Source organism: Camarhynchus parvulus, chromosome 3 (genome assembly GCF_901933205.1).
Source record: "Camarhynchus parvulus chromosome 3, STF_HiC, whole genome shotgun sequence".
In the NCBI taxonomy this organism is placed as follows: Eukaryota; Metazoa; Chordata; class Aves; order Passeriformes; family Thraupidae; genus Camarhynchus; species Camarhynchus parvulus.
In genome coordinates, this window is record NC_044573.1 from 6582189 (window position 1) to 6606119 (window position 23931).

Sequence of the window (23931 nt, forward strand, 5' to 3'; positions counted from 1 at the left end):
CTGAGGTGAAAGGGAGCCAAGAGAAGGGAGTGTAAGGCAGTATCCCTTAAAATCCTTCTTTTTGTAGCTTCAGAAATGGAGACATCTTCAGTGCTGTGAAATACCTGGGAAGCTGAGCAGGGGACTCAGTGGACTAAACTCGCTGGCTTTCTTCTAGAAATAAAACATTTCTATGTTAATGCAGCATACACCAGAATTTCTAGAGAGGACTCATTTCTATATTTTAATTGAGAGGATTATTTGAATTATAAATCAAATACATATTGAACAATTCTTTACTGAGGGATGCAAAACCAAAAACAGAACAAAGGAAACAGTGAAATTATTGATACCTTCACAACTGCTTTGAGAGAGTACATATGTCAGGCCTTGGCTGTGGTTATAGCAGTAGCTGGTCTTCAGAGCAGAGTGCTGTTACTTGACACATTCTTCCCCCCTTTTCTTTTTTCCCCTCTCCCTCACTGAAGGATGGTTGCACGCTCTGTTTATTGTGCAGTGTTTGATTTATTTTTTTTTTCCTCTGATATTCATCAACACACAGTGTTCCACAAACAGCTCTTTTTCTAGAGTGTAGTCAGACTAGAAGGTGTTATATCTGCTTTACATAAGAACACGTAATGTTTTGAAGAATTGAGAATTCTTCTTAAAGTATTCTCCTGATTTATTTTGATTTTTCAGATCATTTAGTAATTCTAAACACAGGTCTGATTGATTGTACTTGCAGCTGAAATGTCCAGCATTTTTTGGCAGTCAAATACCAGCATGCTGGTTTATTTTTCAGACATTAGGGAATGTGAAGTTTAAGCTTGACTCTTGAAGTGTGATTTTAATTGACTTGTTTCCAGCTCTGGGACAGCATGAGGGATGGAGTTGAAGCAGCGTTCTGCTTTATAAAGTGTAAGGCCACCTTCTTCCTTCTCCTTTGTTTTAGCCTTTCAGGGTTTTTAAATGTCACAAAACTTTCTTCCTGTCTGCTCTTGATTTGCTCTCAGAGCATTTCCACCCTCTTTAATAGGTGGAACAGGAGTCTTGTAGCACAACCAGTTAAGTTTTGCTCTAGAATTCCAATCCACAGCAGGATGAATTAAAGTTCAATATTTCACTTTGCTGCTAGTATAATAATATTTAAACATAGGGTGGTTTACTGAAATTCTTGGGATGAGAAAGAATGGTAATATAAAAAAAATAATGGCTATATCTTGATGTGGTATGGAAGTGTTGTCCAGATCTGCAGTGGGTGTTTTGTGAACACAGGGATTATTTTTCGTTTGAGTCTGGGGAAGGAAAAACCAGAACTACTCCAGTATGTTTGGGAAAGGTATTTTATTTTTCTCCCTAATTTTAAAGTTCCAGTTGAAGAATATTTTGTGGTAGCTGTAGCCAAAGTTGGCTGGATGGTCTCTACTTGACCTTGATGCAAACACAGTAGGATCCAGAATATTGTGTCTGTCTATACCATAGTACAGGAATTTGTGGACATGCTTCTCATTCCTGGAAAATGCCAGATTCTTAACTTGTACTTAGAGATGCTGGCACTTAACTGTTCATCAGGGAAAACATGTCAAAAATGTTCTGAGGGAGTGAAAAACTGAATCTTAACTGTTAAAACCGAGAAGGGTATTTGTGGCTTTTATTTTTTACATTGTCTTGACTAATGTTCTGTGGGTCAGCTGCTATCGCTGTTGACTGCAGTGTTTCACCCCGATTTCCTCCTGAGAGTTGGCAGAAACTGCAAAAGCCTTCTTGGCTATTCTGCCAACCTTAGGTGGGTGGAAAGGAAAGATTTCTTTTCCATCTCCTCTCAAATTATGCTTTAAGCAGCTCTGCCTTGCTGATTGTCAATTACTTCCCCTTTGTTTGGAGAAAGACTGGTTTTTTTGGGAGTGGTTTTCTCTCACACCTCCTTTCTGGAGTTTTTTGAAAGCTCCGGCTATGGTCTGTCTTAACTCAAAAATGCTATTTACACATTTCATAATCTCAGCTGATAGAAGCCAGTGGAAAATAAATATTTTAGGTTTGGATCAAGCCTGTAAAGTAGAAATACTTGTGAAGTTCCTTTCAGGATTTTAGCCAAAATTTCAAAACTGCAGGACACTTTGAAAAAACACAGCTGTCAATATATTATTTTGCTTTGGGTTTGTGGTGGGGTTTCTTGTTGGGGTGGTTGAGTTTATTTTCTTTTCGCCAAAGACAGCACTAAGAAGAATTAGAGAGCCTTCTGGTATTGAGTTAAATGACAATCTTTTAGACTATGTGTTTTTCTCATTTGCATGGGGAAGCTCTGTATGTATTTTGATAAATACTTTTAGCTAGTGAAGCAAAGGGGCTTCTGTCTTGAAATGACAAGTGACTAGTTTCCCGTGGTGGTTGTTTTCTTTCCCAATCTATTTCCTTCAGAATGAACTTTCACTATTGTTGACAGTTCTGGTGGATACAGTTTTTAATTTTTATAGCTTTGGCTTGACATGGCATTTTACATTGAGTCGTGCAGTGGGCAGAAGGCTGGGTTTGCTCTCGGATGCCTGATTGCTATGGAAGCATGTTTTGTAATTTGGGAAGTAAGATAAGGGTATCTTACTGCAACCTGTCAGTCAAGGGTACAGTCTTCAGTCTTAGCAGAGTTAGCCAGCTTGTTTATCCAAAAGTAAATGCAGCATCAGTGAGATTCTGAGAGGAATTCATGAACACTGTCTTGTTATGTTTCTATTTAAATGGGTTGTGGAGGCACATTCCCAATTGCTGTTCCAGGTCTGCTGCACTTTCTTTAACAATCAACATGATCTTCGTCTCACTTGAGGTCAATTTCAACCCATGCCTGCAGCACCCCTGGTTCCCTTCAGTGCTGTGCTGGGGAGGGGAAGGGGCACTGGCAGGTGTGGGAGAAGCAGGAACCCCCAGCAGGTTAGCCTGGGAAAATCTGAATTCCAGGGCTAGCCCTGCCCAGGCTCTGCAGGCAGAAACTTGGAGCTGGAGGGAGAGTGAGCAAGGCAGGAGCATGAGACTAACTTTGCTAATAAAACATCCAAAAACAGCTGTTTTACTATTTTGATGTCATTTTTTATAATCCTAATACTAAACTGCATTGGGCTATCAACTGTATCACTGCCATCCCTGTGTCAGCTCTTTGGACGATGTGGACTTTTATCTCCAAGAGTTTAAAACATAACCCCCTTATTATTAAATAGACTGTAAGTAATGCTAATAACCTCTTCCCCACTGTAAATATGATAAACAGACTGTTGAAGCTCAGTGTCACTACTGCAGAGCTCGTTGTTTTGCCTCTCTTCTGCTGGATGCTTGTTGTAATTATAATAAAATCATGCCTGTCCAGGGCCAGAGGGTAGAACATATGTTCCTCTACATGCCTGACTTGGCAACTAGACTCCTCCTGAGTGTTTTTCTATGTGTTTAACATGTTACTTCTGATAGAGTTCTGGTTAAATTTCAACCAGAAAAAAATTAAAATTCTATCACTTTTAGTGTTCTCCTTTTACTGAATTTTATTTTTTTTCCATGGATTGTAGGCATAAATGGAATGAATGGCTAGAGCATGAAACATGGGGAAAGACCCATAGAAACATAAATAAATTGAAAAAATAGTCATGGCAGGTTCACCTTGTTTGAAAATGCAGCTTAGCTTCCTGCAGCAGTACATTCATTGGTTGCCCTGAGGGTGAATTGGGAGATTGTTTTTCCTTGCCATGTGTAATTGATGGAATAAGTGCAAGGAATCTTGCCAAGAGGGTGGTGGCACAGTTTTCCCAGGCAGGGTGAGATGGGAAGCACTGGCCAGGTGGAGTGGCCAAGTGTTTTCACAGAACAGATTTTATAGGTCAATTCTTATCTCTCCATCTCCTTCACAGAGATTGATAACATAGAGTATTTTTCACAGCAGCCTCCTCCATGAACATTGTGTATGACTTGTCAATGTGTGGCCATAGAGAACGTGCTGGAAAGTTTTATATAATGAACTTCCAGCTCTTGTGAGTTGAAAACCAGCAGGAGGACGCAGTGGCCAGGCTGCCCACGCTTACCCTCGTTTGGAGGAGGAAGAGTTCTCTTTGGCACAGCAAACTGCTGCTCCCTAATCTGTATCACACATGGCTAGCAACTTTGAAAAGGGATGTGTGTGTGGAAAAAATCATCTATGCCCCTGTGTATTTCTGTAGGCTGAATGAAGCACCAAAGGAAATGCCCATACTGCCTCTAAAAAATCTGCAAAGAAAGTGTGTCACTCTCATATCAGCCATGAAAGAAACCATAGCTCCTGTGGAAAAAAGAGGGTGTTGTTTTGTGTTAATTTTGTGCTGATTCTCTTTAGGGAGATGGGGGTGTAAATGAGGGCTGTGTCCTGCAAATCTGCTTTTCAGGGACCCCTTGGAGCTCACTGTTTGGAGAAGCATTCCCTGGCCTGACCATTTGCTCTCTCTATAAGGCCTGTAGGACAGTGCAGACTGCTTGCCAAAGGTCTGCCTGTTAACCTCCTAGTCTGGAAAGCTGTGTGGATGAAATGCTGTCTGCAGAGAGCCTTCCAAGACCCCAGGCCAGGCCAAGTTTTCTATACTTAACATTGCTCTTGCCACAAGAGCAGCAGATGTTTGCACAGTAGACAAACAACGTTGATGATAAAGCAAATTGACCTTTTTTGGAACATGCTATTTGGAGCACATTCCTGGGGCAATTATTTTTTCTTTTTTTCACTTTCCCCTTTTCCTTTCTTTTTTTTTTTCCTGGGGCTCTAACTTTTCTTCCAAGAGCTGCTTGGCTCTACATTGACATCTCTGCTGGAGGTGATAAAAAAGTTACAGAGGAGGGAGGTTTTACAAACTTTTCCACTAATGCTGATACCACAAATCATTTAACCTACTCCAAACCTATTTTTGTCGTCGTTATTTGACTGAAGTAGTTATAGTGATGTTTATTTTTCCAGAATCCCTATGGGAACCCTGGAAGATTTCAGAATGTAATAATTAAAGAATGACAGGCCTTTCCTTGCAATATAAAGTGAAGAAGAGCTTTGTGGTTTAAACAACTATGCTGTTGCTTGTTAGCAAGAAATTTTGCCTTGTACTCTAGCCAGGCCTATAATGGTCAAAAAATGTTGCAGTTGAAAACGACATGTTTGTTTTCAGTCAGTTGTTTTTCAAGTTAAAAGGCTCTAATGGCTTGTTTTAATTTGTTCAGTAGTATTAGTCAGTAGTATTAATATTTGTATTCAGTCACTTAGTGTAGCACAGCTCAGGCTGTCCAAGTAAGGCAGTACATTTTCTTATCACTTTTTCTACTGCAAGACCTTTCTTTTAAGGAATAAAAGATTCTTGAAAGTTTGGGGAATCTCTGTGAACTTGAGTGATATACTTCTGTTGAAATTGCATTTTAGCAGTATTTAAAATGTAATATTAAACCTGTATTTTAATTTTATAATTCAATATTGTGAATAAAGTTATTATAAATGTAAAGCAGAAGTAGCACTGCAGTGAAAATTTCAGTGTTATATGGCTGCATCTTTACTATTTGGACCTACTGGGTTTTTTTAATCATAAGCTGATGTTCCTCTAGTTGGAACAGATGTAATTCCTGGGAGAGAATTGATTCCTGGTATCTGAGAAATTTCAGAAAAAAGAGACCAGGTTCAGACTTTGGAACCACTGAGATTTTTAAAAGGTTTCATCTATTGTACCATGAAAGTTAGTCGAGCTGTGCTGTAAACATGTGCTGCATTTTTGTGTCATTATTCTACGGATGTGGTTTAGAAAGCTACTTTGACTAGGATGAAAATGTTTTGTGGGGGGTTTTAGGTATCAAAACTACAGGTAGCTTGTGTCTTGATTCAGTTTATAGGGTTGCTTTGGCTGAACAGAAGGTAGTATGGTTCTGGACAAAGGGTGCTGTAGTGCCTTGAAGGGCTGCATGATTAATATTAAAGTTCTAAATTGAATTATGGGGTTTTAGCAGGATTATTTAATAACATTAGAAAGAGAAAATTCTGAATTCTAGGAGAACCCAAATTTAGTTCCTTACATGTGTCCAGGTCTATTTAACTTGGTTCTTACTTAGGGTCATTTGCTTCTGGAGCTTTTGAAAACAGTTCCCCATTTCTGTTTAGAAATGTTATTGTGAACAAATTGTTCTGCAATACGATGCCTGTCACAACTCTTCCCTGCAAATAAAGCTGCTCTGATTCCATCAGCCCCTGTCGAGAGAGAAATGGACAGAGATGGGCCTCTGTATTCTGAAAGCATAAGCTAATAAGGTTTTATGGGCCTTGTAAAATGGTGACTTTACAATGTGCCTTTTTGGGGTTTTGTGATTCAGCAGTGTGATTGTCAGTGCCTTGTCTGTTACAAAAATAACGTTCCCTTTTCATAGATGTAGAAATTGGGTGAAGTATCTCAAGTTGCTTGTTTGGGATCATTGAGCTAGTCTGCTTTTGAGCCAGAAATTGGATTTGTGTTTTGGAGACCCATCCCAATTCTGATTATACAACCTTCTTGTATGAACCATATTTACTGAAGTTTGGTTTAGTAATAGGATTTTATTTGTGTAAAGCATTGAATGTGCCTTTACAACAATAATTTTAGAAAGAAATCCTTTTCCTGCTAAATTACTTACAGCTTTAATTTTTAAGTTTTTTTTTTTTTACCAAGGGTTGTGCTATGTATGTTTTGATGTAGAGTTATCAGTAACTTGTTTTGCATGCATGCAGAGATGTATTAATGAACCAGGGCTGGTTAATTGTATTGCTAAATGGGGCTAAAAGAGAGGAATAGTACTCCTGAGACTGTTTTACTGCAAACAGTGCTGGGGTTTTACCTGTCTGGAATACAGTACATTATTTTGCTTACTGCTTTCAAATATATCTTAAAAGAGGGGGAAAAGGAGAAGGAAATGAAGCTTAACTTGAAAATGCACTCAGTTTTTTCACTGAATGTGTTAATAATGTCTTGAGTGCAACTGTTCTTCCTTCCAAAACCAAGAATTGACTATTAAGTGTTCCCTTGAAGAAGTATTTTTCAAGAAACATTGCATAACACATTGTGTAGGCCAATATTGCCCTTCCAGTTACCATTTACCACCATTTTAATTTCACATTGAATACAGTATTGTGTGGCTGATTGGCAAAAAAATTAATATTGTCCAAAGTGAACTCATTATATTAGACTTTGCTTTTGCAACCAGAATTATATAGCGCAGATGCAGTGGATGTCTGTGGAAAAATACAGTCAGCTTGACTCCATTTTTTTAAATTAAAAGAAGGCAAAAAGCAAGCTTACTTTGTAAACCTTTTTCTCACAGCAGTTTTGACTTAGTTCTTACTTCATTATTTCTAGCTTTAAACTTCATTATATCCTTTAGGATAAACAGGTATATAAGCAAAAGAATCCCTTGGTTTTAGGCCTCTGATTGCATCTATTTTGTGTTACTGTTACCTTGTTCTTTGATTTTTGTGTGGGTTGTTTTTTGGGGTTTTTTTAATGATTCTCTTTTTTTTTTTCCTCTGTTTCAGCCAAACCTTTTACATCTAAAGTGAAACAGATGCGACTACATAAAGAAGATTTTGAGATTCTGAAGGTGATTGGTCGAGGAGCCTTTGGGGAGGTATGTGTGAGAAGGAGGTGGAAGGGTTTGGATAATTCTCTTGCAGACCTGCAGCGCTGAGGAGAAGAGACAGTTCATAACAATACACTGATATTCAGGTTTTTACATTCTTTAGCCATAATGGATATTATAGGCCCACCTAATGTTTGATGCATGTACATTTTGTATTATACATTCTTTGACAACTCTTTTTAAGTCTTGTGAGTTTTGAGAGCAGGCAGGCTCACATGGATCAAGAGACCATTTTTCAGGAATCTGAGGATATGTAATTTGCTTGACTTATTCTTTCCAGTCAGGAGGTGGATATCAGTGTGTAACTGATGGTTTAGAAGTCGAATAATTGCTAATTTTCCTGATACCTATACAGTCTCAAAGTAGTTTTCAGCAGCTTAAATAGTCAAATATTGACGCTGACATTCCAACAATGTAGAGAAATCTCTTTTTTCCTGTAATTGAGTTTCCTATTTTAATGAACTTTTGAATATTTTTCCTGTATTTCTTTTAAAGACTTCAGCAGATGTTGTTTTCCTTTTCAGTTGTCACCTACTGCTGTCAAACCATACAATTCTTTGCTGCTTCTGATTAAGCTATCTCTTGTTTGAATTTCCCAGACAAGTCTGTTGATCACTAGGTCGAGGAAACTTTAAAATGCTAGCTTTCTACCCCATTTTTCTTAATTCTTTTGGGTGCATGAACTTTGTTTTTCATGCAGTACACTGTAGGAAGAGCAATCTAATGTACAGCAGTGCCTTGAGTTTTTCATGGCTAAATATACTGCAGATGTGGGTAGTGTGGAAAGCCTCTGCAGGAGGTACTCCATACTGCCTGAAAATGCACATGAACTTAAAACCAAAGAATAAGAAAAAGATTTACTGATCAAAGTGTTGATTGCCTTTGGAAATGGAAGTTCTCTGTGACAGCAGAGGATTTCTGGAGGCTCTGGCATGTGACAGAGAAGAGTTGTTCTCAGGTTCACTTACATGTTTGCATCTTGAGTGAAAATCAGTCTTCGCTAGTCTGTGATTATGGAAGAGCAGACTCCTGTAGGTAGTATGTTAGGAAGAGGAATTTTTACTATAGTGTGTTGCACTACATACTCTGATCCCTATGTGCAGATGTAATCATTGGGCAGCTGTAAAAATAACAAAAAAGGTAGTATTTATTTAGCTGCTTTATCACTCTTGGTTTTTGTCCATCTGGAGTAAAGCTTCTTTATGAAGGAGACTGATGGCTGAAGTTACTCATGGATGATTTATCTTTAGTCTAAACCTCTGCCACAGAGAATGTTGCAATCTCCATTTTGATGTAAACACTTCTGCTTAAAAGATTAGCCTCGGTCTGTGCTACCATAGGAGTTGCAGCTGAGTTACAGATTGTGTTAAATATAAGAAAAATCGCTGATGTTGGTGCCTTCTTGTCAGGAGGATCATGCATGAAACCTGCCTTATATTGTGTTTTTAAGATAAGTCATTTTTGTCTGCTAAATCAGCACCAAGCTCCTCAGCAGCTGAACCGCAGAGAAACTGTGGTTCTTTCTCAGGAAGTTCTTTGTGGTGAATCATCCCATGAACAGTGAGAATGTAACTTTCCCTGTCCCCTTCTGGGGACAAGCTGTGTGATTGGTTAGTTCTTCTCTTCTAGGAACAGTGTTTCTTTCTAATTCCTTATCTGAGGAAGATAACATGACTCTATTAATTGTCAAAATCTTCAGTAAGGGGAAAAATGAAGCTCTTTCAGTGAAGATGTTTGGGTTTTTATGTTCTTAATAAATATTTGGAAGGATATTGTGTCTTGCTGGCATAGCAAAGACAAGTTCTACACAGGCATTTGTCTAAGAAAAGAAGTTCTGTATGAAATTGCTAATTTTTCTGTAAAATAACCAGTAAATATCTGAGGAAAATTGAAAAACGAACCACCAAATTTTACTGCTACTTAAAACACAAAAAACTATATTAATATTAAATTGCACAATACTTGTATTTTCTGAGACAGATTAAGAAATCTGAAAGAATGTATTTTCTTTCCAGCAAACTATAAATGAGACCAAGGTTGCTCTAGGTTACTGGGAGGGGTAATTTTTGTCTCCTGAATCAACATAATTCTGAAATTCTGTAGACTACAAAGTTAGTGCAAGTTTTCTTTGGCACAGTCTCAGACTTGTTCTTATTTTGATTTTACGCTACTCAATTTCTTCAATTTGCATAGTCAAGAAATATTTCCCTTTTTGGTTTTACAAGTTTAATGCAGACAAAAAGTAGTTTAAACTAGTTATTGCTTATAACTGTAAGAGTTCATTGTTCCTAGTTTTTGTTTTTCCCCTTACCCTTTTTTCTGCCTTCTGAAAAGGCTTCCTTTTTGTCAAATTATTCACATGCCCCTTCCCTCTGCATGCATGTATTTGCTTATTTACAATTAGATGTAAGAGTGCTGTCTTTAGAAAACACAGATGTTTTGCTTGGGGGAGGAGCAGGATTATCATGGTAAAATTAATAATGTGGGCTTCAAGCAATTCATTGTGCTGGCTTTGAGCAGCAGGGTTTGAAAAACCAAACTCAAAACAAAAAGACTTTAAACTTGGGAGCTGAAAAATGCTGCTAGGAAAGGTGAAGCAACTGGGCAACAGCTCTTAGTGGTGTCCCTCAGCAGTACAGAAGTGCAGTTTAGTCGAAGTTCTATCTAATACCAGAATTTTCAGTTGATTCTCTTATAGCTTTGAAAAAAAAATCAGTGCATGCTTATGCTAGCAAATATTAGGTTGTTATGTTGTTGATATTTTGAAGATGATGAGTTTTATGGCTTGAGAATGAGCTAGTTACCTCTAATTTTTGTCATACAGTTATGAACAGTAACATTCTTTCTTGTCTGCTTGTTCTTGCTGGACAAGAAAACCAATGCTGAATCTTCTTTTCTACTTTTATTGTTTTTCTTTCTCTTTCTACTTTAATAGCTTCTATTCTATTTTTTTTTCTGTAAAAGCCTGTTGCTTTTTAAGCAAAGTGCAGACAAATATCACAGAGACAAATAGCCAAGCTTGGGGCAGAAGGTGTCTGACAGCATGCCAAACTAGACTGCTATTTGTGGGAAATATGGAAAATGGTTGGAAGATGAGGAAAAAAACTTCATATCTGGCTAAACCCAAGATGTTTACATCAGCACATACCAGTCTTTTTGTTTTTGGCTGCTCACAGGGAAATAAAATAAAAAAAAAATACCAACCTTTAAAAAGTCTAATTTTAAGAAGTTCCAGCAGCAAGACACTTCAGGATCACTAGGAGTGATTACTCTTTCTTCAGTCTTGACAGCTTCACTAGGGAAGGGAAAAGATCAAAACAAAACTCTGTCTGTATTTGTGCCTTTGTGTAGGTAGTAAATACTCTGTGTATATGTAAACACTGCCTAGATTTGTAATCATGATTCAGAATTTTTTTTGTTACAATTAGAAACTGCATCAGTCCCCTCAGTGCTGAAGCATCATATTTTACTTTCACAGTCTTGGAATAAGCATTTTGGAATTTACTTTCATGAAGCACTGAGACACCCCCAAAAACATGCTGTGATTGCAGAAAGATGATGATGATGTCTGTGATCTTTTGTATGTGGTTATTGATATGGAATAACATTAATGCCTTTCACAGACTAAAAGCTTCAGACTGATTGTAAACACAGCTGGTAAACACGAGTCTATTTTTGTTCTTTAGTCACTCTTCAATGCTGTTACACATTTGCAGAAGGTACCAAGCCCTTGTTCATGCCACAGAAGGCTTGTGTACCAGATCTTCACCAAAGACAGTGCTGTAGCTCCTGCACTTGTGTCCAAGTGATTGCTGAATAGGAGATTGGAAATTTAGGCAGCTGTGCAGTCTTACTGTGTGTCTTTCAATAAGCAAGTCCTTTGCAGAATAACACAGCCTTGCACTGCGCATGCTACAGGCAAGAAATGAAATGCTGAAATTGGCCTTGAAATACTTGTATTGTCTTATGCCTCTGGCTGCCTCTACTCCAGTGGTTAATGGTGGGGGAAAACCTATTTCCCATGCTGGGCAGCAGGAGCTACTCAGCTTTAGTAGCAGCAGCCTGTTAATTTTTCCCAGCAAGAGTGCAAAACACTTAAAGGTCTTTGGGGCACAACTACATTGTAGCTTCAAACCACAGGCTGCATCACCAAGGGTGTCCCTGTTATCCCGGTCATGTAGGATACAGTTTGAATACTGATAAGGTGCAATTTTGAGGCTTTCTCCTCCTGCCATGACTCATTAGAAATTGATAAAGGTAATGGCTTACCAGAGCCTCTAAGATCTAGATAGTATAGCCAAAGGATAATCAAGATCAAATCCACACTCTGGGCTATGTATCACTGCAAAAGATTAATCTTTCCCTCAAAAAAAAAAAGTTGTGATTCTCAGCCTTGGGTTACTATGCACACCCCAGCAAACATTCTTTATGAATTAAAGTTATTATATTATAGGCTAAAGTAATAATCCATTTTTGTTTTTCAAATCTGAAAATTCCTTGATGGATTCTAAATCTGAACTTGAACCTCATGTGAGATAACCTTTAAAAATTTCAGCCCATAAACTAGTTTAAACAAATAAATGTAATACCTTTCTGTCTTATATCCTCTTTTTATCTCCCTGCCACTGCCTCCCCCTGCAACCCCAGAAGGCAGCAGTGTCAAGAGCAGGGCTGATAATGTACATATGGGAAGTGACAGCTGCTTGGTCTGGGAATCTGTAGCTAGGCAAGAGCCACGCTGTGAGATACACATTGGTTTAGACATCAGAGCATTGCAATCCTTCAACCTGTGCTTTTGCCTCGTTTGTGAAGCTGTTGCAGCTGATGACACATCTGAAGATGGTTCAAAGAGGTTTGCATGACACTTCCTTCAAACTGTCTGATCCTGTATTTTCTTTTCTGTTATCACTGTCTTCACACATTGCTGGTTTACTGATTATGAGAGAGGTGAAAGGAATGTAGGATTCAACCTTGTTTTTTTTTTTTTTGTCACTGGCCTGCAGGATGAAGATGATGATAATCTGTGTGACAGCACGTTGGTTTGTGATCAGATGCGCACAGAAATATCTGCTTTAGTTTTAAGATTCCTTTGAAAGGGAAGAGGCAGAATGGTTGTTAGAATGTAGTGATTGTTGAACTTTTCTTTAGTTGGGATGATAATGCTGGTCTAGTTCGGATCAGCAGCTTTGAGTTTGTGGCACTTTTATACCCATTCTGGTTAAGACACTGAGCTTTCCATACCCAGGGAAGCCTGAACTGTGAAAACAAGTTTGTGTAAACTTCTCCCTTCCCTCTTTCCTAAAAATATTCTATGTTAGCTTATATTATAGCTAAACAAAACTAATATTCTCAGAAAAGGATGTTGTCAGTGAACTTCATTAATTTATTATTACAGAGGCCTATGGCATCTAATGTTTCAGAAGCTATGGGGAGAGGAGAGGCAGCTGGGCTGGCTTGTTTTGTTAAGTTTTGCTTCTCTAGAAAATGTGCATTTTACTGTTTCCCTCTTGCTTACAACAGATATTATAAGGAGCTCATTGAACTTCAGGTGGAAAAATGTGAAGTCATACTATCTTTGAAGAAAATCTAGTGCATGATTTGAAACAAGAGTGGAAGTTGCTTTATGGCAAATCTACAGTTTTATTTGCTTTTAAAAGCAAACCCACATTGTTTATCTTGATTTAGAAGCTGCTGTGCTGTTACCTTTTCGTTGAGGGCTCTAAAGTTTAAATAAGTGTGTAGCCCTGAAGTCCAGGAATATAAAGCATAGACCCAGAGAGCTTCATGTCAGTATGATACAGCAAGAAGTGTGATGCTGAGAAATGCCAGTTTTCATTGACAGTCACTAAGAAAAAAATTATACCTAGGGAAAGTGTGATACATAAGGAAAGCTTACAATAAACTTGGAATTTTCCTGTATTATTGAGGTGTTTCTGTTTTGATGGTGTGGTATTTTGTGCATAGTAAAAATGTATCCAGAATACTTGAAAAAACCTCCAAAACTGCAAAGTTACATAAAAATGAAGACAATATGTATTTTCTTGTTGTAACTTATTTGTCTTTCATTTCTTTTTTCCAGGTTGCAGTAGTAAAACTGAAAAATGCAGATAAAGTTTTTGCCATGAAGATACTTAATAAGTGGGAGATGCTGAAGAGAGCTGAAGTAAGATCGCAGTAATGTTTTCCATGATTGTGTCCCCTCTTATTCTTCTGAATTGTCATTTCTCTGTCCACAAGTCTCCATGTTTATTAGAGGGATGGAGGAAGTCCTTCACTATTTACTGGCAGTATAAAAAAAAATTAAATAAGCCTAAAGCAATTCATCAGAAGGGTTTAAATGTCCTGGAATCTTGACTTCTGTGGGGCTGAATGTTTTTGACATTAGGCCTTTTCTGTAATTGTCCAAAAATTACCAACTGCACAAGTGATCTTTTAATGCATTTGTTCCAGTTGGGAATGTAGTCTTTAGCAAGTATTTTCCATGGTGGAAGGTAATTACTGAGCTATAAGAAGGTAATTGCTGAGCTATAGCTCATCAAGTCCATTAGTTTCTCAGTCGTTAGAACTTAGTAAAGGCCCAATAAGTGGATTGAAAAATCAGAAAGATAAAAGTTTCAAATTAATTAGAGTGCATGCTTCCTAAAAATGTTCATGTGATAAACTGTTCCTCATTATAGCTGGAGTCCATTTTGTGTCTGAAAAGGTGGAACAGCTCCTTCACCAGCTTTACTTTTACCTTAGCTGTCTACTTGCTTTATACAACTCTGCTCTTCACAAGTCCTTGGTATATTTCCCCTGGATTCCTTTGAAAGGAAGCTTATGAAATGCAGCCTGCACCTGAATACTTGTGTATTAATTTTAGATGGAACACGTATCTAACTCTGTAATTTGCTTTGAAATTCTTCATCTATGCATACTAAAAATACACTCATAAATATATAGTTTTTATTTGAGACTTCAACTTTGCTGCTCTCAAACTGCCTTGCTGTTCAACTGCTTCCAAGTTTATTCTGATTTCCTCATTTATGTTTTAATTACATCTTGGTAGGAAGTGAGATCAATGGGAAACCATCACACTCTTAAAAAAATGTATTCAGACAAATTAAAGCCAATTTCTGATGTGTGCACATCCTGTCTCTTTTAATGAAAATGTTATCACATTAAGAAGTATAAATGGCTTGCAGATTGTGGTTAGATGTGCACAATGTGTTTCCTTTTTATCCAGAAATTATTCAGATACTGAGCAATCTGGCAGTAGTCTTGAGGTATTTCTCTCCAAGACAAATGCCATTACTGTAAGTTTTATTATTTCACTGAAAAAGAAAAGACCAGGAATAAAGCTCCACTCTATTTTTAAATGTACCCTTTTAAAGTGAGTTTGAAAACTGTTTCTTTTCATTATAAATAGTTATAAATAGGTTTCAAAAATTTTTCTCTATGCAAGGTATTAAAAATACTCTTCCCATGGGTCCAGCTGAATTTCTGAAAGTCTGAACCATTAGCCTAAAAAGAATTACAGCAATGTTTTTCCATGTATTTGTAACCCATGGGTATATAGTGGAAAGAGAACCATCTGGAGTGAAAATGCATTATAAAGCATGACCTTTAGCAACTGTAACCTGTCATTTTTAAACATTCATGAATGCTCTTCTTACTACTGATGGAGAGAATGACCCATTTTTGCTCTCTTAGCAGTGTGCAGCACTAACATGAGATACACAGGAAAATCATGCAGTCCAAAACCACAAGCATATAGAGAGATCTATATGTTCATATATATATATTCATATTCTATATGTTAATGAACATATGTGTCAACAGTGTGGGAAGTGGGAGTAATTTGTAAAAGCAGAAAGGGAGTATGTACTCAAAAGAGGCTTGAGAATGCCAGAGTAAGGTTGAGAACTACAAGGTCTGAGTGCAAAAACTTCATTACTGTAAAATTACTCAGGTTGCAAAGTCAATGTTCTTTTTTTGTATAATAACAGAGGATAAATTTTCCAAATACATGCCAGTGTTGAGATGGGATGTAGAGCTGGGAATGTTACTGATACAAGGAGTACCTGGAAGTGTGTGACATCTTGCTGTGACACCCCCAGACCTGTTACCCTGAGCGCTGACAGTCACTTAGAGTAACACGTGTGCCATGCTGGTGCCAGATGGGGCTCAGGAGAGACCAGGACAAATACCAGGCACCATGGAAGCAGTCAGCATCCCCAGGAGGTGCTGACTCTGAGCTGTGAGGACATGAGCACCCAACTGCAGAGCAGGTCAAATTCTTTGCTGCTTGAAGGCCATGATAACAGGAGAGATACGACCACGGCACTGGGTTGGCTTTGCTGTGGCAGAGTTGGATCAGATGACCTCTGGAGGTCTCTGCTAGCAGTTCAAGGAGACTGCCTAGGGAAGATGAAATGTAATACTGGAATTATGGAAGGCACAAGAAAGGCTTCATTTAAAAAAGCCTGATTGAGCCATGTTACAGTAATTAAAAGAACCACTGCTACTGTCTCTTTTTGCTGTTGCTGGATTTTTTTTTTTGCCACTTCAACTCTTAGCTGTATCTGCTGTGGTAGTAGCTGTTGCTTCAGCTCTAGGCATGCTGCCCAGAGGTGGGTGTCTGGAGTGCTCAAGGAATGCACAGTCTTTTGTCAAATCATGGCAAAAACAAGTGGAATTATATAAACTCTCTAGTAACCAATCCTATTAGGTGTGTCATAACAAGTAGAGAAACTACCTGTTATTTATCCTTCTGAAAACAAGTGTTCATAGCTATTTCTCTCTGAAATATGTGAAGAGTTTACAAACAAGGAAGGAAAAAAATCAAGCTGAAGCATCAAACAGCTTTTCTTCCTTCTGAAGATGATCCATGCTCATTCTCCTACCCCAAGTGTATTTTTCATTCAATAATCTTTGAAGGTATTTGTTTGAAGTATGTCTTGCTATTTTCTCAAATTTCACTGATTTATCTCCTGCATTGTGCAGTGATTCAAGTATGTCATCTTAATTTTTCCTGGTCTGCATAGTTCTTACTCACTGTATTCACCAAAAAAAGGACTTGTGATGGTTTATTTGCTTGGAGGAAGGAGTTACTTGCTGCTCTGTTTTTGCTCCATGTATTCTTGTGCATATCTCAATCTCAAATGATACTTCACTTTTCATTCTTCACTTTCCAAATCTCACAGCGAGCAAAAGCCATGCCAGAAGTCTGCTATTTTCCTATTGGATTTGGAAATCAAACTGAAAAAATAAAAAGCAAAGGCTTGAATTTCCTTTAAACTTAGCTGTCTCGGAGATGGAAGAGACAGACCAGGGTTCAAAATGATGAGACATCTTTGTGAAGAGCAGAGTGTGCTGGAATAAAATATGGTCTGTGTTTTTCTCAAACTCTCCATCTGCCTTCTAAACAGCCTGTACAATATTATTCTTTCCTTTGCACTATTGTTTCGATCTCTTTTTTTCTGAACAAAATTGTGTGTTGGCTTTGTTATTTGGTACTTTTTGTTTTCTTGTGATATTCACTTCAGAACTCACTCCCTTCAAAATGTTTATGGGATTTCTTTGCTATAGTTTCTTTTTGGCTTTTTCATCTGTTTGGTCATTTTTGTCTGTTACTCTGCAAAGTTGTTTCTGCTGAGGTATTTTTTTTGTACTACTCAGGGTAAGTTGCAGGATCTTCATTGGATTAAATGCCTTGCTGCTTTGCAGTTAGTTATTTTCTTCACATTTTACCTTCTTCTGTTTCGTACAAACCTGTGTCCCACAATTAAAACATTTGGTGGCAGTTCTTGTTCCTCCTCTGTTCCACTTGATATGAAGGCACCTCTTGCCTCCTGTTTTTCTTTCCAGTGTATAGAGGGGAAACCTCTTGGGATGTCTGATCAACAGCTTATACCTGGCAAGAGCAATATTTGCTTCTCCCTGCTTTTCCCTGAGCAAGGGGTGTGGGGAAAGTGGTTAATGGTTATCAAGTGATGACTACATGGAGTTATTGGCAGCTACTTTCACGTGAAAATAACTGTGTGTGAGAACTCAAGTGTAAAACTAGGCTAACATCATGATGAGATAAAACAGCAACACAAGACTACAGATTCCAGCTCTCTTGACTCCTAGAGCAGTTACAGTTATCTAATGCCATTATTGATTGTTTTTCTTAATCATACATTGCTATCCTGTCATTATTGATACATCAAGATTTTGACATTCAGATGATGGGAAGCAGCAGCTTATTTATCCCTTTGCCTTACTTAACAGTACTGAGAAAGTACAACTTTCTGCTTAAATTTGAGGAAGATGGTCTCTTATCATATCTATTTCTTTTTAGATTTTGTCATATTTGGATAGTGTTATTTATTACACTATTTATTTTTAACTGAGAGGCAGTTTTGATTTCCCCCCCCCCAAATATAATGTCAAAACACAGTCAACTTGCTAAATGTTTTTCTTTATACATTTTACCTAAAGCCTATAATTATTTTTCTCCCCTTCAGACAGCCTGTTTTCGAGAAGAGAGAGATGTGTTAGTGAATGGAGATAACCAGTGGATCACAACATTACATTATGCATTCCAGGATGAAAACTATTTAGTGAGTGTTGCTTTTATATATTTATATTTTTATATATATATATATATCTATGTGGAAATGCAGAGTCTTGGTTGTGGTTTGAAACAGAAAAATAGTTTATTTGTTAATTTTGTGTTCTGGACTGTACAGACCATGTGAGGATCTGTGATTTTTCCTTAAAATTCTGAAGGGTGGAGATTGGTGAGAAACTTTGAAAGTTTTGCTATAAATACCTCAGGAACGCAGGTTTGTTTTCTAAACCACTTTGCATTTGTTGATAAACTTTGGTCTATCTGCATATTCTTTCTTATAATTTGTCATTCCAGTTTAATTGGATTCGTAAAATTGAAAGTGCACTTACTAACATAGATTTTCTATTTTAACTTTTCATGATTAACCATGCTGATTATTGTTTTACAGAGAGAAATTGGGAGTAGACCTGTTTTGAAAGAACTTACTATTTTGAGCACTTAAACTCAGTAAGCTGTCACAAAACAATAAAGCAGGAAAATGCCTCTAAATGCTCATAAATAAGAGTTGGAAGCTGTAGTTGTAGATTAAAATGTCTCTTTTACGTTATTTAATTTTTGAGTATTTTGACTGACTCTCAAAAAGAAACTAATATGTGGAAAAGTGGCCAATTTTCTATAAAATCCCACTTTAAAAATGTTTTCATTGTGATACAGTTTCGGTAGAATTTATACCTGAAAAAGTAAACAACTTTGCATTGATGGCTTTTGATTATTTGGGTTTTATTGCCCTGTGCTTTGGATTCTCTATCATTAACAATTCTAATATTTTTTTAAAAATCTACTGTACAGCCACAGTCGTTTTTCCTCCCAGTCTGTCCAATACGAAAAGTGCTATACAGGGAACTCTTGCAGACCTGTAGTGGTTTTTGCCATTATATTGCACTTTCTTCTGTCGATTCAGATGTGCCTGGGGATCCATGGATTTTGGTAGATTTTTATGGAAATGGGGCTCTGCATTTGTTAGTCTAACTGTTGGTGTAAATACCTCCTAGCCAGCTTCCTGCTTTGTTAATGTGGACAGTAAAAATAATCTCATGTATTGTGTAATTCTGATCTTATCATTAAGAGCATTTCAAGGAAAATATATATATTCCAGAACAGCCTGCTAGAATTTTATTCCTGCCAGTTTCCTTGCTTTCACTAAGCACAGAGCAGGTTCTGTTCTTCATCTTTGATAGTCTGCTGACAGGAGCTAGTTCTGCAGCCTGCTGAGCAAAATATGAGAGATACTGAGAGTTTGTATCATCACTAGTTCTCCATATGCTTTTTATTGAAATTGTGTGTAACACCAGTGGCCTTTAAAAAATAATCTGTGTAGATTGAGCAGTAGATGTGGTTGTGCAGTGACTGTTGCTTGCCTTGAGATGCACCTCAGCAAACTGGAGAGAGAGAAATCTCATGAATTTCAGCAAAGGGAAAGGCAATGCCCTGCATCTAGGCTGTATAATAAGAGCAGCCAAGTACATGCAGGGGCCAGGTGATTGGAAAGCAGCTTTACTTGAGGTCCTGGTGGATAACAAGCTTAGCCATGAGGCAGCAATGCACTCTCACAATAAAATAGGCCAGGAGTGCTCTGGGCTCAAGGAAAAGTGTTGCCAGCAGGTCAGGGGAGGTCCTTCCTCTCTGCTCAGCCCTGCACCTGAAGTGCTGTGTCCAGGTCTGAGCTCCCCAGGGCAAAAGAGAGATGGAACTACTGAAGCAAGTCTGTTGTGAGGCCAGAAAGATGATTGAGACAGGAAGGGGCATCCTTCCTGTGAGGAGAGCTGGGATTATTCACCCCAAATAAATGTAGGATGGAGAGGGGGGTTATCATCAATGTGTGTAAACACCAGGAGGAGGGAATTGAGACAAGGGAGCTGGATTCCTCACAGTGGTGCCTGGTGGGAGGACAGGAGCCAGTGGGTACAACCTGAAATCCATGGAATTTCATCAGAACACAAGAAATCCCTTCTTTATTGGGAGATACTCAAACCCCAGCTGGAGACAGTCATCATCAGCCTTTTCTAGCTGGCCCTACTTGAGCAGATGAGGTCTGAAGAGGTCCCTTCCATTCCAAATGAATCTGTGATTTTGGGATTAAATGCCTGTGTTAGGCCTCCACCGGCTACTAGAATTTAGAGTTCATAAATCTATGCTTTTTCTTTCTCTTGGAAAGATGGTGCTGTGGTATAGTATTTTGAGAAGTATTTGAGGCTGGAATAGATCTGGATGGTTGTGTACATTTAGAAAATATTTCTATTATTATTTAGAAGGTATTTTTAAAGCTTAAAAAACCCCTATTTTTTATATGAACATGGATATTTGACACTGGATATTTGACAGAATTTTTTAATGTAAAATTTCATTTTTAGATTTATCTATAATTCCTGCACATGTATTTAAATTCATTTGCACAACTTAACCCTGAGTTGCAGTTTAAGTGTTGGCATATTGAAGGAGTTGAAGGTTTCTGTGTTGTTAGGCTACTATGTTGCTCTTGCAAATTTAGGAGGAGGTGCACAATCCTCTGTTTTAAGAGCCAAAATTCCATTATTTTGCTATATCCAGTAGCTGAGTTGCAGAGGTTCTCAGTGCTGAAGAATGAGTGCAGAGATCCCACATCATTTAGGAGAATCTGAAGAGGTTTTTTTTTCAATATACATTCAAAGCAATAAATTCAGCTCTTGGAGATGTCTGTGCAATGCATCACTTAGTAATCAGTATCTGAAGTTCCAAAGGCTTAATGCATTTTCTGAAACTGTAAAACACAAGAAATTTATACAATCAATCTTGCTCCTGAAGGAGTGCAGGAGCACCACTGAATAGAAGATACTTATCTTCCATAAGGATTGTGAGCATAATTTAAGAAGTTCATTATTCCTGTCACAAAGCAACAGATGAAAATTTGACTATCAACACATTTAAAATCTTGTGGAAATGCCTTTTGTACTTTCTTATGCACTTGGAATCAATGAGGATGCCCAGGTTTTTCTGTATCAAGCTGTTAAAATCTTTGTTCATCGCCTTTATTGTTATGGAAGATATGAGGGGAAAGAAACAGGTGTAAGATTTCTGCCTGCCCCTCTACTTCCCTAGAGCTGGCATAATTTTGCAGATTTTTTTATTCATATTTTAGTGTCTTTTTCTGAAAATGGGAAAGGCAAACATGTAAGGGCAACTAATATAAATAGTCCCTTTAGGGTGTGTTTTCAGAATTTTGAAGAAACAAATTGGGGTATTGATTATTACATTTTCAATATTTTTTATTATTTATGGTCTTCTTAAGAGTCACTGCTTCAAATGCAGATAGGCTGCCTTCCTGGAAACAGACTGGAGCTCTAACTAAAGACTTTCACAGAGTCTAGTGGAAATTCATTCTCAGGGGTGTGATTTGAGTCTTTAAGCTATCCTGTGAAAAGGGCCAAGAGCTGAACTTTGGTAATCCTTGTGGGTCCCTTCCAGCTCAGAATATTCTGTGATTCTAACTAACCTGTCCACAATGATGCTTGAAAGTAATGTTTTAGCAGTGTGTGTTAAATTAGAATGTTAATAATTAGGTTTTTTAGCTATAATTAATTTGAATTTTTTTCTTTCCCCCATTTAACCTTTCAGGCATGGTTTCATAATTAAAAACAAACTAAACTGAGCTAAAATATATTAATCCTGAATTTCACACTTAAGTTTCACTTTTTCCAGTAACGTTAACTATGTTGCTAAAAGAAGTGGCATTTTATTCTGTAAATACAGTAAAATGCAGAAAGGCTCTGATTTCTTTGAAGTCTTTGCATCCACTTTTATGGCTGGCAAGTTTTATGTTTCATTAATATTTGAGAAATCAATATTTTTCTCCATCCTTTCAATTAGAGAAGGTGACATGTTGTATTTTATGTTGCCAGGTCCTGTATCATGTGTAATGTCAACAGTTTCTGGAATTATGCTGTGGGTCACTGGAAGTCTCTCAGACTTTGCCTTAATCTAAATAGTCCTTAGATCAGAAATACCCCTCTAAATAAGCTAAAAACTTTGCTCTCCAAAGTAATTTGTTTAATGGGAAAAGAAGGTGGTAGGAAGAAAGGGAAGGGAAAGCTTGGAAATTAGGGCAACATAAATGAGATTACAAATTTACACACTTGTTTCATTTTTATAGGTCTGTACTTAAAACCTTTACTCCTTTAGCTTTCTAACAAAGGGAATTGTTTTCATAAGGGAGTCCAGAGGATCTAAATATTTCGTGTTTGGTGATGGGACTGTGGATGAAGTTAATACTATTTTGTCATGAGGCTTACTATACTTGGGGAGGTATAAATATGAAAATTATTCAAGTAGGCTAAATGCTAAACTGCAGCTGAAGTGACTGCTGTTTTCAGAGCACCTAAGCATCTCAGTTAGTTTTTTTTATATCCATAATAATTTTTGCAGTGAATTAGTTTTTATGCTTCAATGAATATTTAGTCTTTTATTCACTCAATAAATTGTGATTTTTTTTCCCCCCCTCACTCTGTTCTCTTACTGTTCCCACTCCATAGTACCTGGTTATGGATTACTATGTTGGAGGAGACCTGCTTACATTGCTCAGCAAGTTTGAGGACAGACTCCCTGAAGATATGGCTCGTTTTTATTTGGCTGAAATGGTGATAGCCATCGATTCAGTTCATCAGTTGCATTATGTTCACAGGTAAGTCATTAGAGCTCCAAATTCCTGTTGGAGTTATGGAGAGTTACTTGATGGAGTGAAACTAGTTCCTGTTGGAAGATTTTAAGTGGGTAACAAGTGTTTGCTGTGTTAGAACCAATCTCTCCATGTGTTGTGGTTATTGGAGCTGTTAATAAGCTTGTACATCTGGTCAGAGACCTGAATGAGCCTCCACGTGCATCTCATGAACCTTGCACACTGGTGTGTTTGAGTTAATGATCCATAATTTATAAAAGCAAAACTGCAAACCTCTTTGTGGAGTGTGATCAACTTCGAATAGGTTTATTGAAAGGTCAAATTCTGTTTCTTCATTAATCTATTTGATTTATACCGAAGCTGAAAACACACCACTGTCAGCTTTTTGAATATTTTTTCAGCATTTTCTTGTAGACTTAAGGGTGTTGTCTTTAAAATCAAGTGAGGACAGCTAAATTAATAGAAGTACTTAAATTGTGGTACTTACCTTTACCTTGGTATATATATAGATATATGTGTGTGTGTGTATATATAGATATAGATAGATGTGTATATATAGATATAGATGTGTGTGTATATATATAGATATATATCTTACCTTTACCTTGGTGTATATATATATATGTGTATATATATATACACTTGGTTCACAGGAAAATATTGTCATTTGTGTCTTGCTTTTTTGGAGACCAAGTTTGATTCTTCCACAAAACTAGCCTTATCTTTTCTGTGATCATTCTCTGCTGAACTCAATGGTAATTCTTGTGTGCAGAGGAAAAGGTTATCTTACAAGAGGCAGAATCTTCAAATGCACTCAACAGATGTACTTGACTCTTGACAGAAGTCAGGAGGAAAACTCCCAGTTCTTTAAGCTGAATCATTAAGTTGGCAGAATGAGCTCGTCTGATACATCCATCTATGGCCCTTAATTAGAGTCTGTACTAACCATGCCTTCTTTTACTGTTCCCACTTGGCTGCTTCACTGCAAAAATGTGGCAGGGGGGCAAAGTGGGGGTGGTTTTAGGGTGTTCTTTTTGTCCAAAAGGTACATTATGGTTGGTTTTGGTGTGCTACT

The 23931-nt window shown here is 37.5% G+C and overlaps 1 protein-coding gene across 3 annotated transcripts in view; it reads left to right on the plus strand.

Moving 5' to 3' along the window:
- CDC42BPA (CDC42 binding protein kinase alpha) overlaps positions 1-23931 on the plus strand; it is a 183361-nt gene that overhangs the window by 50694 nt on the left and 108736 nt on the right. For all 3 annotated transcript variants that reach the window (XM_030944869.1, XM_030944870.1, XM_030944871.1), the window contains exons 3-6: positions 7508-7599; positions 13691-13774; positions 18102-18197; positions 22714-22862. In XM_030944869.1, coding sequence (XP_030800729.1) covers positions 7508-7599; positions 13691-13774; positions 18102-18197; positions 22714-22862 — 421 coding nt within the window. The remainder of the gene's footprint in view (positions 1-7507; positions 7600-13690; positions 13775-18101; positions 18198-22713; positions 22863-23931) is intronic.